General features: G+C 38.2%; 1 protein-coding gene across 2 annotated transcripts in view; it reads right to left on the bottom strand.

Annotated features, from left to right (window-relative positions):
• Window positions 1-12,128, bottom strand: part of med14 (mediator complex subunit 14) — a 33,007-nt gene that overhangs the window by 18,952 nt on the left and 1,927 nt on the right. Inside the window, exons 2-10 of one of the 2 annotated variants that reach the window (XM_088353177.1) lie at window positions 10,616-10,642; window positions 10,429-10,534; window positions 10,172-10,345; window positions 9,270-9,399; window positions 9,069-9,197; window positions 8,894-9,001; window positions 7,531-7,663; window positions 3,331-3,481; window positions 1,454-1,565 (exon numbers count right to left, since the gene is read on the bottom strand). In XM_088353177.1, the coding sequence (XP_088209303.1) occupies window positions 1,454-1,565; window positions 3,331-3,481; window positions 7,531-7,663; window positions 8,894-9,001; window positions 9,069-9,197; window positions 9,270-9,399; window positions 10,172-10,345; window positions 10,429-10,534; window positions 10,616-10,642 (1,070 nt within the window). Of the gene's footprint in view, window positions 1-1,453; window positions 1,566-3,330; window positions 3,482-7,530; window positions 7,664-8,893; window positions 9,002-9,068; window positions 9,198-9,269; window positions 9,400-10,171; window positions 10,346-10,428; window positions 10,535-10,615; window positions 10,643-12,128 lie in introns of those variants that run through there. The other variant, XM_088353176.1, reaches the window with a different exon arrangement.

The raw sequence follows: 12,128 nt of genomic DNA, 5'->3' as shown, positions 1-12,128 counted from the left end.
TGCAACGGAGAATTTACAAGCACCTCAGCAAAATTCAAGCTCTTTTAAATCCTTGAAAACAAACATTAATATTTAAGGATTTTCAAGCACCCAAACAAACCCTGTAATCAGTACAAAAAGAAAAAATGTTTACAATAAACTCATTGAGTAAAATTATTGTTCTTATAGGAGGTAAAACATATTTCAAATTTCATTAATTTTTTAACTTTAAGAATTATTTTTAGAGATGGTTATTGGGACGATAATGGCACACAATGAAGCCACCCATAACCATATTACTATACAATTTTTGCGATATCAATCTTTCAATATTATGGTACTCATCATTGTATCCTGTCATTTTAGTCAAATTTGAGTTACAAATTAGCAGTTGTCAATCTCTAGTCTCCAACACTAGAGGTTTAAATGAAACTGTCATTGTAAAAACACAAATAATACTATTTGAATTTTGTGTTTGTTTAAATTGTTTTTGTCAGTAAAGGATGCAGTAAAAATAATTAATCATCTCGTTCCCCAAGGCAGAATTTCATCGATCATTGATAAGGAAAAAAAAGTGAGCGTGCATTCTCATTTGTTATTTATTAGTAGTAAAATTATTTACATACTTGGTAGTGTTTAAATCAAAATAATCTTTGAAAAAAATCGTAACATAAAAAATATATATTGTTTAAGGAGAAAAATGATCTACCATATCACAAAATCTTTCAAGTTTTAGGTATAATACAGTAATCCCTCGCTACTTCAAGTGTCAATAATTGCTAGTACACTGCTTCACGGATTTTGAATTGTCTTTATTGTTATTGATATCAAGGCATCATGCATTGTGTTCTGAGCAGACAGCACAAAACAAATGCTATTGGTGGGGCAGGTTAGGGAAAGCTTTGTGTATTGGGTGGGCATGGCTGTGTGCGCGCGACTGTGATACGCTGATGTATGTTGTCAGTCGAACAGGGGGGTGGGCTTGCAAGTCATTGTGTCCACCAAAACAAACTGGGAAGCATGGCGTCAGCTTAGCGGCTCGTTTCATTGTAAATAAATTCATCAAATAATTTGAACTCTGAGTAGAGTCTGTGGTTTTATTTGTAGATCTATATTTGTTATTTTGTTAGTCGTATACTCTCAGTCGACGAGGACGTCGTATCAAGGTAAGCTTGACCTTTGGAGGCTATAATGAAAGAGTGTTGCTACTTTGGGGATTTTCACTTTTCGCGGAGGGTTCTGGTCCCCGTGATAAGCGAAGGATGACAGTATTTTTATATTTAGTAATAAAAACAAGTTAATAATATAGTAAAAGACAAAAATAATAAATAAAATGATGTGCCAGTGGGACACAAATCTATTTGCAGTGTTGAATTGAATTTTAGGCGGCTACACTATCAAGGGACATAAACTTCACAAAGTGTAAGAGAAGAATGCATGTCTGTCTTAAAATAAACTCAAATAAATTACGTACAGGTGTCACAAGGATTGCTGCCTTTCAGAATGGCCTTCAGCTCCAGCAACTTCTGATGGGAACGTGCATGAACACTGTCGATCAAAAGCTTCTCCACAGACAAATGGTCGATCTAAAGATGAAGGGAGGAAAGTATTGTTGTATTTATGACACATGAAAACTGTAATTTCAGAATCAGTGCAACATAGGACCTTTTTACATGAGGACGCTAGTAGGTAAAAATATTTAATGCTGTATATCTGAATCGCTGTTGGTTTGGATCAGCGTTGGCCAGGAGCTGCATGTGACTTTTGAGCGCTGCCTGGTGGTTTCCCAAAAATGTTTACAATTGAAAAAATGAGAGAGGGAAAAATATTTTTCCTTTAATACGATTTCTGTACGAGGGCAAATATAACATTAACACTTAACGTTTTCCAATGCTGTAGAAAAGTGTAAAATAAATATTACATTTCAACTAATCCTTTGCTGTCTGGTAATCCTGAAAGGGGGATGCCACATGTGCGGTCCCTTCTTAAGGTTTCTTCATTTTCCTCATGTTGAGGTTTTTGAGTTTTTCCTTGCCCTCATGTTGGTTCCAGATCAGGGGATGATGTAATAATAATCTGAAAAATAGTCTGTGTAATAACCTGTGCAGCCCTTTGAGACTCTTTGTGATTAAGGGCTATACAAATAAAAATTACTTGACTTGACTAAGGATGTAACTATGTAACTATGAGACGAGAGGGAAGATCAGCTGGTACAAATTTGTGGGGGGGATGTGGCAGGTTTGACTGCCGCTCTCTCACTGGTATCAGGTTGTAAAAACAGGGGATACAGGTTGTTGCTGGAACGTAGCAAAGTCATATATTGTGACGTCAAGTCGTGGCTCCCAGACTTGAACTCCAGCCTCATGAACCTTTTCGCAATCCAAAACTTTGCCTTATCTCACCTCTGCTTAATTTCCTTACTTTCCCGAGTTAGAGCTGAGATTGGCAGGCCCAAGCTCCCCCTCTTTTAAATGGGCAGCGTTACCATCTAACTCAACCTCTAACAACCCTAATTTCAACACAGAAGTCGCATTAATCGGGTCAGAACACAATCATGTCAAAGGTAATTTTATTACAAAGAGAGTTGCTGTTTTGTTAAAGTTAGTTCTGATAATTATATTATTTGTGGTTTTTTGTCAGGCCCGAGGATGGCTGCAATGATTTGGTATCAAAGGAGAAATAGAAGAGGATGCTGCAGTGTTTAGCCATGAGCTGACCTGTTTGACATTTGCACAAATTCAAACTTTAACAGTAATAATTTGATTTAATTTACTTTAGCTTTTCAAAAGGCTGCCATTTTATTTATTTTTTATATGCATGCTGCGTTTTATTGCACTCTTTTTGTTTTGTTCAGATAAGAAACAAAGTGTGGACGTTCCATTTTTTTTCTTTATTTCATTTAATATAATCAAAGTAATGAAACATACCTTAATTCATTAACATTGTAATGACGTTAAAGTTGAGATAGTATCCCAACCACAGAGTAGTCATGTGTTGCATCATTCTCCACAGGGTGTGCAACACCCAACTTAGCCATTTCAATAGTAGGCTAATATAGATATATACAGCATATGTTGCATTCATTATAGGGCTTATAGAAGTTTTAATTTATTTTTTAACAGATATTCTTTGTTTCTTTTTGCATTATTACAATTTTCACCCTCATTTTAAGCTTTTACAGCAATACAATACTTGCTCCAAATATCGGCCTCTTCTTAATACTTATAATCTGTATTGACCTTGTAAAACCCATACTGGTTGATCCTTAGTAAAAGAAACGTGACATAAATAATTTAGACGAAGTAACACATCATGTTTTCTTGTTGGACTGTCCTATAAAGGTTGTCTTACTTTCATTGCTCTATCCATCAATTTGGAGTCACACGCAGGGAGAGGGGGCTCATGGGAGATCTGCAGTGGCTTTGATCCATCTGATTCGTCAATCCTGATGGTGACTTTATGCACAGAGGCTGTTCCCGTTTTCCTACCAAGCACCTGTTGGCTGAGATTAAAGAACCACATGGGTCAGGTTTTTTAATAGCATGTAAAAAGAAAACGGTTGTGTTAATATCGAGGATAATATAATACATAAAAACTATGTACAGAGACCCCACGCAACTTTGCCCTTGAGTTTTTGCTGTTTCGCTACTTTGCAGGAAAAAAAAAACTTTTTTTCAGAAAAAAAGATCAAATAAAAAGAAAACAACGGATGCTTCTCGCACCACCGTGGGAACGTTTCGGGCAGCCAAGATTCAAGCCAATAAGCCGTTGAATGAAAAAAACAAATAGATGAATAAATTCTTGAAATTAAAAAAATGCTTTCCGAACCACAGAGGAAGAGGTTGGGCCGAGATCCAAGCCAATTGGCGAGCACCTCTAACTTGAAGTCTCCGATACCGATGGGCCAATTTATATCATAGCGTCTTTCATACTATACTGTGACCGGACACCTGCTACGCGTTCTTCTGCATTTTGCTGAAAATAGTTTGTGACAAAATTATAATTATGGGAGACTTTAATATTCATATGAATGACCCACACAGTTCACTCACTATTGCGTTTAGTTCTTTACTTGATGGATTTGGTTTTACTCAACTGGTTGATTTGCCAACCCATAAAAATGGGAACACGCTAGACTTGATTCTGACTCGAGGAGTTTTAACCTCAAACATTATGCTGCTACCGTGTACTACCGTTATCTCCGATCATTATTTAGTGACATTTGAGGTGCTAACTAAATGTAGTGTTAAAAAAGCTGAAGGATTTAGCGGACGCAATATAAGCACTGGCACAGTTTCTGAGCTCCTTGAACTCCTTCCTGAAGCAGTTGCGTCCTTTCCTAAATACACTGGCTCGATTGACTCACTCACGAATGAGTTCAATACCACCCTGACTAGTGTGATGGATACCATAGCGCCCTTAAAACTAAAATCACGTCCTAAAAGACGCACACCTTGGTTTACTGATGAAACTAGAACCCTTAAAAAAGAATGCAGGAAATGGGAGAGAAAATGGCGCGCTACCAAGCTTGAGGTTTTCCATCAAACCTGGTGTGATAGCTTGTTAAAGTATAAAGCGGCCCTTGCCTCTGCAAAATCGGCCTACCTTTCGAAGGTGATTGCGTCTCAAAAGAACAACCCCAAAGCCCTTTTTGACACTGTAGCATCGCTTACAAGGCAACAGACTACCGCTGATAGTTCGACACACTCTGCTCAGGACTTAATGGTCTTCTTCACTAAAAAGATTCAATGCATACAGGAAGAAATTGCTAAAGATACTATTAGTACCACTCATATTAAAGAACTGAAACTTACAGATGCACGACAGGGTGGCTGCCCAGGGAAAATGGCCGGTTTTAGTGAACTGTCACTTGATGATCTCAAACAAGTGGTGACTGCGGCCAAACCGACAACTTGCCAGTTCGACCCGCTCCCAGGTTCACTTATTAAAAGTCTTTTTAGCGTCATTGGGCCTTCAGTTCTAAATATTATAAATACATCACTCTCCTCAGGTGTAGTTCCAGCAGCTTTTAAGTCCGCCGTTATTAAACCCACACTAAAACGACCCAACCTTGATCCAGAAATCTTAAGTAATTACAGACCTGTGTCAAACCTACCTTTCCTCTCTAAAGTACTCGAAAGAGTAGTGGCACAGCAGCTGAATGCTTTCATATCTGAGAACAACCTTTTTGAATCGATGCAATCAGGATTCAGGGCTAACCACTCTACTGAGACAGCGCTGATCAAGGTAACAAATGATCTCCTAATGTCAATGGATTCTGGCGCTTCATCACTTTTGCTGCTGCTGGATCTTAGTGCTGCTTTTGACACAGTGCGCCACAATATCCTACTAGAACGGTTGGAAAAATGGATTGGTCTCTCAGGAACCGTCCTCTCGTGGTTCAGATCCTACCTCTCAGATAGGACGCACTGTGTGAAATATGGTGAAACGACATCTGAGCCCTTTAATGTTACCTGCGGTGTTCCGCAGGGTTCTGTGCTCGGCCCCCTACTTTTCAACATTTACATGCTTCCATTAGGTGATATTATCCGCAAGTACAATATCAGCTTCCACTGCTACGCAGACGACACTCAACTATATCTTCCGTTGGAGGAATCTTCCACACTAAACTGTGGAAATTTGGAGGCCTGTCTCACTGAGATAAAAGAGTGGATGTCACTCAATTTCTTGCGTCTTAACCCTGAAAAGACCGAAATGTTAGTCATTGGTCCTTCTAAATGCCGTGACTTCTTCTCAAAAACTGCTGTGAACCTTGACAAATGTCACATCACACAGAGTGACTCAGTTAAAAATTTAGGTGTCATATTTGACCCTGATCTATCATTTGAGATGCATGTAAAGCAAATTACTAGAACTGCCTTCTTCCATCTTCGCAACATTGCTAAAATCCGTTCAATACTGTCTCAGTCTGATGCGGAAACAATAATTCATGCATTTGTTACCTCCCGTCTCGACTACTGTAATGCACTACTTTCCGGTCTCCCGAAGTCCAGAATCAAGTCTCTTCAGCTAGTACAAAATGCCGCAGCGAGGCTTTTAACTAGGACAAAAAAGTACGATCACATAACACCGATTTTGGCTAACCTGCATTGGCTCCCAGTTAGCCAAAGATGTGACTTCAAAGTTCTCTTAGTACTGTACAAAATCATACATGGACTTGCTCCCTCTTATCTTTCAGATCTGATCTGCCGCTATGTCCCGGTCCGAAGCCTGCGATCTGAGAGTGCCGGTCTTCTGGTGATCCCGAGAGCAAAGAAGTCTTCTGCTGGTTCGAGAGCGTTCTCCATCCGGGCACCGGTGCTGTGGAATGCTCTTCCCCCTGAGATCCGATCTGCAACCTCAGTGGAAATGTTTAAATCTAAACTTAAAACTCACCTCTACTCTATTGCATACGAATAACCTACTCCTCTTGTCGGTTGACAATAGTCTGTGTAATATAGTGTAACAATCTGTGAAGCCCTTTGAGACTCTTCGTGATTTAGGGCTATACAAAAATAAATGACTTGACTTGACTTGACTTCTTTCATCGTGCCGCCTAAAATTGTCTGTCTGTCTGTTCGTCTCACTCTTCCCCCTCTACCTCTCTTTTGCTTCCAAGTCTTTAGATCAAGGTGCGCCAAAAAAACAAAATCATCGAGCAACGTAAAACTTAAAATAGGTACTGGTTTTCAATTAGTTGTCTCTTTGTCTCCTTCAGTAGTCAGCTCAAATGAAGGCAGCAATTTCTTTTTTTTTTAATACAAAAAATAAACCATGCAACATTACTTTGCAGATTTTTATTTTTCACGGCTGATTCTGGTCCCCATTAACAGCAAAACCAAGGGATCTCTGTACATTTGAAAAAAAAAAATAAAAAAAAATAAGTGTGCTTTTGAGAAAACAATAATTGAAATATGTTCTGTCGGAAAAACAATCTTTAAACATATCTTTACTTTGAAAAATATTCTCTTTCGTAACTTTTAAGGGTTTATTTTAAAATGTTTTTTGATGTTTTATGGCAGTGATTTTCAACCACTGTGCCGCGACACACTAGTGTGCCGTGAGAAACACTTTTCAAAATTTTATAAAACATTTATGAATCATTTTCTGCAAATATTATGTCATTGAAAAGTGTCTGTGATGTACAAATTGGGGGTGTTATAAATTGTATTGTAATTAAATATGCTGTTCAGTGAAATTTTATAACATTTTTGGTTAGTGGTGTGCCGCAAATTTTTTTCAATGCAAAAATTAATCAAAAAGGTTGAAAAACACTGTTTTATGGTGTCCAACAATTGTTTAAACATTAATTATACAGTAATAACACAAAACAAACTAAAATGAAAATAAGGGAATACAATGATAAATAATAATTAAATACTGTTGATGTCAATTAGTTTAAAAACAGTCTTTATGTGAGCTAATTTTGTTAATAGTTGTGTTTTTCTGAGACACACAGGAGTATTTTTAGATTCCAAAAGGCCAACAAGTGAGCGTATATAGAAAGTAAATGCCCCTGTTTAAGTGTGTCAAGGCTATTTAAAGGCTTACTTCCAGACAGAGAGGGTAAGGTATTTTGCAGGCATATATCTCTCCTCTTGCACTAGGTCCCCCCACCGCTCCCTGATAAGCATTAAGGTCTGTGAGTGGAGAACCTCCAGCTGCAGCGAGAGACAAAAGGAGTCTGGAGACAGTGCAGTTAAAGAAAATGCATGTGGGAAAGAACCGGGTCGTCATCAAGTATCACACTCATTCTCCCATCAGCATTCGTGACACGCACACATGCCTGTATCCTTCGTCACAACCCTGGTAAAAAGAGGTGCCTGTCCGCCACACAGGCTAGTCTTTGATGTGAAATACATGCCTGTAACGCTGACGGAAATGCAGAGTAGAGATGCACTGAGTAGCTCTTTATATAAATTACTCTTAAAGCAAACATCAACAAAAACATACATATACCGTAAAACTCTGACCAGAAGCCGCGACTTTTTCCCAAGCTTTCAACCCTGCGGCTTATGCAATGGTGCGGCTAATTTATGCATTTTTTATAATGGACGCCAGGGGCACCCAAGAAAAAAAGGTGAAAGTGAGACAGGAGGAATATATGTGTCCCGGAAGATGCAAGTTTAATATAACTCTGCGCTCTGTGCATGAATCAAAATAGCATGAGCAGACTCTCATCATGGTAAAGGTTTTAATCGAAATGTCGAGTTTAAGCTTCCCAACGATATGTGGCACAACATATTTCAGTGACTGGTGACATCGTACGGACACAAATTTGTCATAAGTCCAGCGCCCCACTGTTAAGGGGTTAAGGTACCGTATATTATTAAAACTCTGTGTACCGTCTTTCTTTGTAAATATCTCATGTTTCAATGTGGACTAATGCAGCTTGTGGTCAGGCGCAGCTTATGTATGTACATAATATTTTTCCTTTAAAAATGTCCTGGGTGCGGCTTATAATCAGGTGCTTTTTACAGTCCGAATTTTACAATACATTATAATGGAGTTCATCGGTTACTATTATGGCCAATTAATATTATGTTTGATAGATAGATAGATAGATAGATAGATAGATAGATAGATAGATAGATAGATAGATAGATAGATAGATAGATAGATAGATAGATAGATAGATAGATAGATAGATAGATAGATAGATAGATAGATAGATAGATAGATAGATAGATAGATAGATAGATAGATAGATAGATACTTTGTTCATCCCCGAAGGGAAATTCACATTTCCAGCAGCATCCCTGAGCTGAGAACAATCGAGAACAATCGTTTGGTAATTGAACACATTAGGGTAGACATTTAAGACTTACACTTACATGGCAAAATTAGAAAATAGTCACACTGAATGAAGACACACGCCCAAAACACACACGCACACAAATACTCAAGAGGATACGCAGACAGTTGTACATGTCTTGTAGAGGTTTCTCATCCGCACACAGGCGTGCTTGAACCAGTTCATGGATATAGTTCACCTGTAGACTGTGCACCAAGGCTCTACCATCTATTGAAGGAAGATAAAGATGAAAAAAAAATCCAAGTAAAATGAAATACACCGTATAAAGCCTTACCCCCCGTTTCCTTATCCTCCACCAGTATTTCCAGCTTCAGTAGCCTCCAGGGAATAGCTAGATCATCACCCATTACCGTCAGCGTAGCCTCAAACTCTCCTTCCACTCGAAACTTCACACGCCCGTTAGCTGCATGGGAAAGATGAATGTAAATAAATAATTGAGGGAGCTGAACAGACTTACGTGATTATGGATCCTTACCCACTGTGAGGTTGGCTAATTGTGGGGGCAGATCTGTGGTAACAAGGCGGTGTCGCAGGATTTGATTCAGCTGGTTCAGGGTGGTCACTTTCTCAACTTTGGTGATAGGGTCAGGTGGAATGATTTTATCCTGTCAGAATAAAAAAGAGGGTTAATGTCTGACTTTAAGTGAAATCTTAGAACTGGAATTCCACGAGAGTGTGCAGATCAGTCACTCCCATACTTTGACTCTCCCTCAAGGCAACTCTAAAGTGATCATTTAAATAAAGCAAAAAGTGCATTGATTGAGAAGGTATGATTTGATTTTGTGTGCAGATAAGGAAACTCTTATAGGGCAGGAACTACGACTGTGTCTGCAGTGTTGCAAACGTATCTAACGAATAATGTACTTGTAGGGAAATCTTAACCCCCTGACCAATATATTTGTCGAAAAAAGCATGGCAAAAAAATGACAGAAATGACTATATCCCGCACAGGGTATAATCTGCTGCATTTATTTTGTGAAGCATTACAACACATTTGTGTTGTTGTTCTTTATTGATTTTCACAAATGTCCCTTTATACTCATAGATGCAAATGTAATGTCTAAAGCAAAATGCTGGTTCCAAATTTTTTTGTCACAGTTCTATCCAAACACTTGGTCACCAACCTTCCTGTAGTAAGATCAATCTCCTGTCTCATGTCTTTGTTCACAACATTGTTATCAATGACTATAGAAAAGTAAATTCGGGTGGATTAGCCACAACGCAATTTTTAGACATGACTTGACTAGACTATTGGTGCACCGGTCACATTTTTTGTAAAAATAATGACGTGAAGGAGCCTTGTCTCAAGTCACTACGATCAACCAGCAAATAAATACTTCTACATAGAGTAATAAATGAGCACAGTTTCTGACTTACTCGTATGCAGGTGGGCAAGCGCGGGTAAGAACCTGTTGTAAGGACATCTATAGCGAATGGGATAGCGAAACTGGGCAGGCGTGCATGCACCAGAGCATCTCGGGCGAGTGAAGCTAGCCGGTCCGCTGTGTCCACGAACAAGATGGTCTGCTGATCCAAGAAGCTGGAGATCATCTGTTTCCATGGATATTAGAAAAAAAGTGAAAAATCACGCAAGTGTATTGATACGTTCCTAAAAAATCTTCATGGTAACTTACAGCACATTTTTCCACTTTCCCTGCATTGCTTGCCCACTTTACCAAGGCCAAAAGGCGCACAAAAAGCTGCCGGGTACGGCTCGCAAACTGGACAATCTCGATTTTCCTTTATTTGAAAAAAAAAAAAGATGATTAAAAGCTGGTCACATAATATACACACACAAGGTCAAAAAAACTGTAAACCTACCTTTCCATGTCCGTTTTCCTTGGAAGACTAAAAAACAAGAACATGAAAACTGTATTTCAGAAGTTAATCAATCACCTTAAGCCAAACTCATGTGGCTAAAATGAGCTGCTAGATAAACCAAAAACATTTTTTGTAAGTATCTTTAGGTTTTTGTTAGCCTTTTATCAACAGGTCAGCTCTGATTTATACAACCATATCTTCTTTTGTGATAAAAATAAAGTAATTTTTTAAACACATAAGTTTTATTCCAGAAATGATAGGTAAGTTGAATTTTCTTATGGTTTCTAAATATGAAAAAAGTTTCACAGCATTGTTTTAAATTGACCATTTTTAAATAAAGTCACATGGAAAGTATTAAAATATGATTACTGCGGCCAAAAAACATAATAAATGTATTAACACAAAAAAAATATTTAGTAGCATCCCTAATAAACATGGCAGTATCCATAATCATTTAAATGAGGTTGCAAACAATCATTATTCACCTGTAATTTTTTTTGGGGCACCCGGTTGCCAAAGGTTCTAATATGAAACAATAGACTTGTCAACCTCAGCCATCTGCTCCCCCTTATTAATGATTACAATTCCTCTTACTAAGCAATAATAACTTTAAAAAACTCAATGTGTCACCTATGTGTGAAGCACATTGTAAACCGCTTTGGAAGGTCTTCATTGACTTGAAAAGAGCTATATAAATGCAGACCATTTACCTATGTACTCACAGCGACACAGACTACGTGGAATACAATAACAAAATTAGGAATCTATGATGACTTTATCGTCCGCTTCCAGTGACCAAGAAGATCCGGATTAAAGCCGAAATGAGCCAGTTGAGATAAATCTAACAAAAAACGTTTTTTTTTGTTTAAAATCCCGTACAAAATGGGTCATACCACGTACAAAATTTCAAATAATCAAAAAATGCATCAAACAAAATGAAAACGGATATGTTGACAAGTATGGGACCATGACGGTAATGTTCAACAGTTTCTTGCAATAAAGCTTAGGGAACTTTATGTGTTAATAGCACACTGCAGGAAGGTCTGATAAAAAGAAAAAGGAAAAAAGAACATTCAAGAGTAGGATGAAATGAAATGATCTGCATTTATATAGCGCTTTTCAAGTCAAGACTTCCCAAAGCGCTTTACATTGTGCATCACATTTCCCAATAGCGGCCGTGCAGCCATGTGAGGCGCTAACCTGCTTATTGGGGGTATTAAGGGTTCAGTGTCTTACCCAAGGACACTTCGACATGTAAACCGGAGGAGCCGGGATTCGAACTGCGATCTCTTGATCCCAAGACGAGCGCTCTACCTCCTGAGCCACTGCCGCATTAATCTAAATGTGAAAGATTATGTAGCCCTTATTTCACTCTCCTGTTTTCTAAAATAAAACTAATACTAACTTGTGTAGTTGCAAAATATGCATACTATACTTGAGTGATACAAATAGTAATCAAGTTGGTCTTTAAACTCAATCAATACCATAATGTATAAATATGTTTTGCAAGAGC

The sequence above is a fragment of the Urocampus carinirostris genome, chromosome 14, assembly GCF_059441175.1.
Source record: "Urocampus carinirostris isolate Australia breed hairy pipefish chromosome 14, RoL_Ucar_1.0, whole genome shotgun sequence".
NCBI classification, from domain to species: Eukaryota; Metazoa; Chordata; class Actinopteri; order Syngnathiformes; family Syngnathidae; genus Urocampus; species Urocampus carinirostris.
This window is presented reverse-complemented; position numbering and strand designations above follow the sequence as displayed.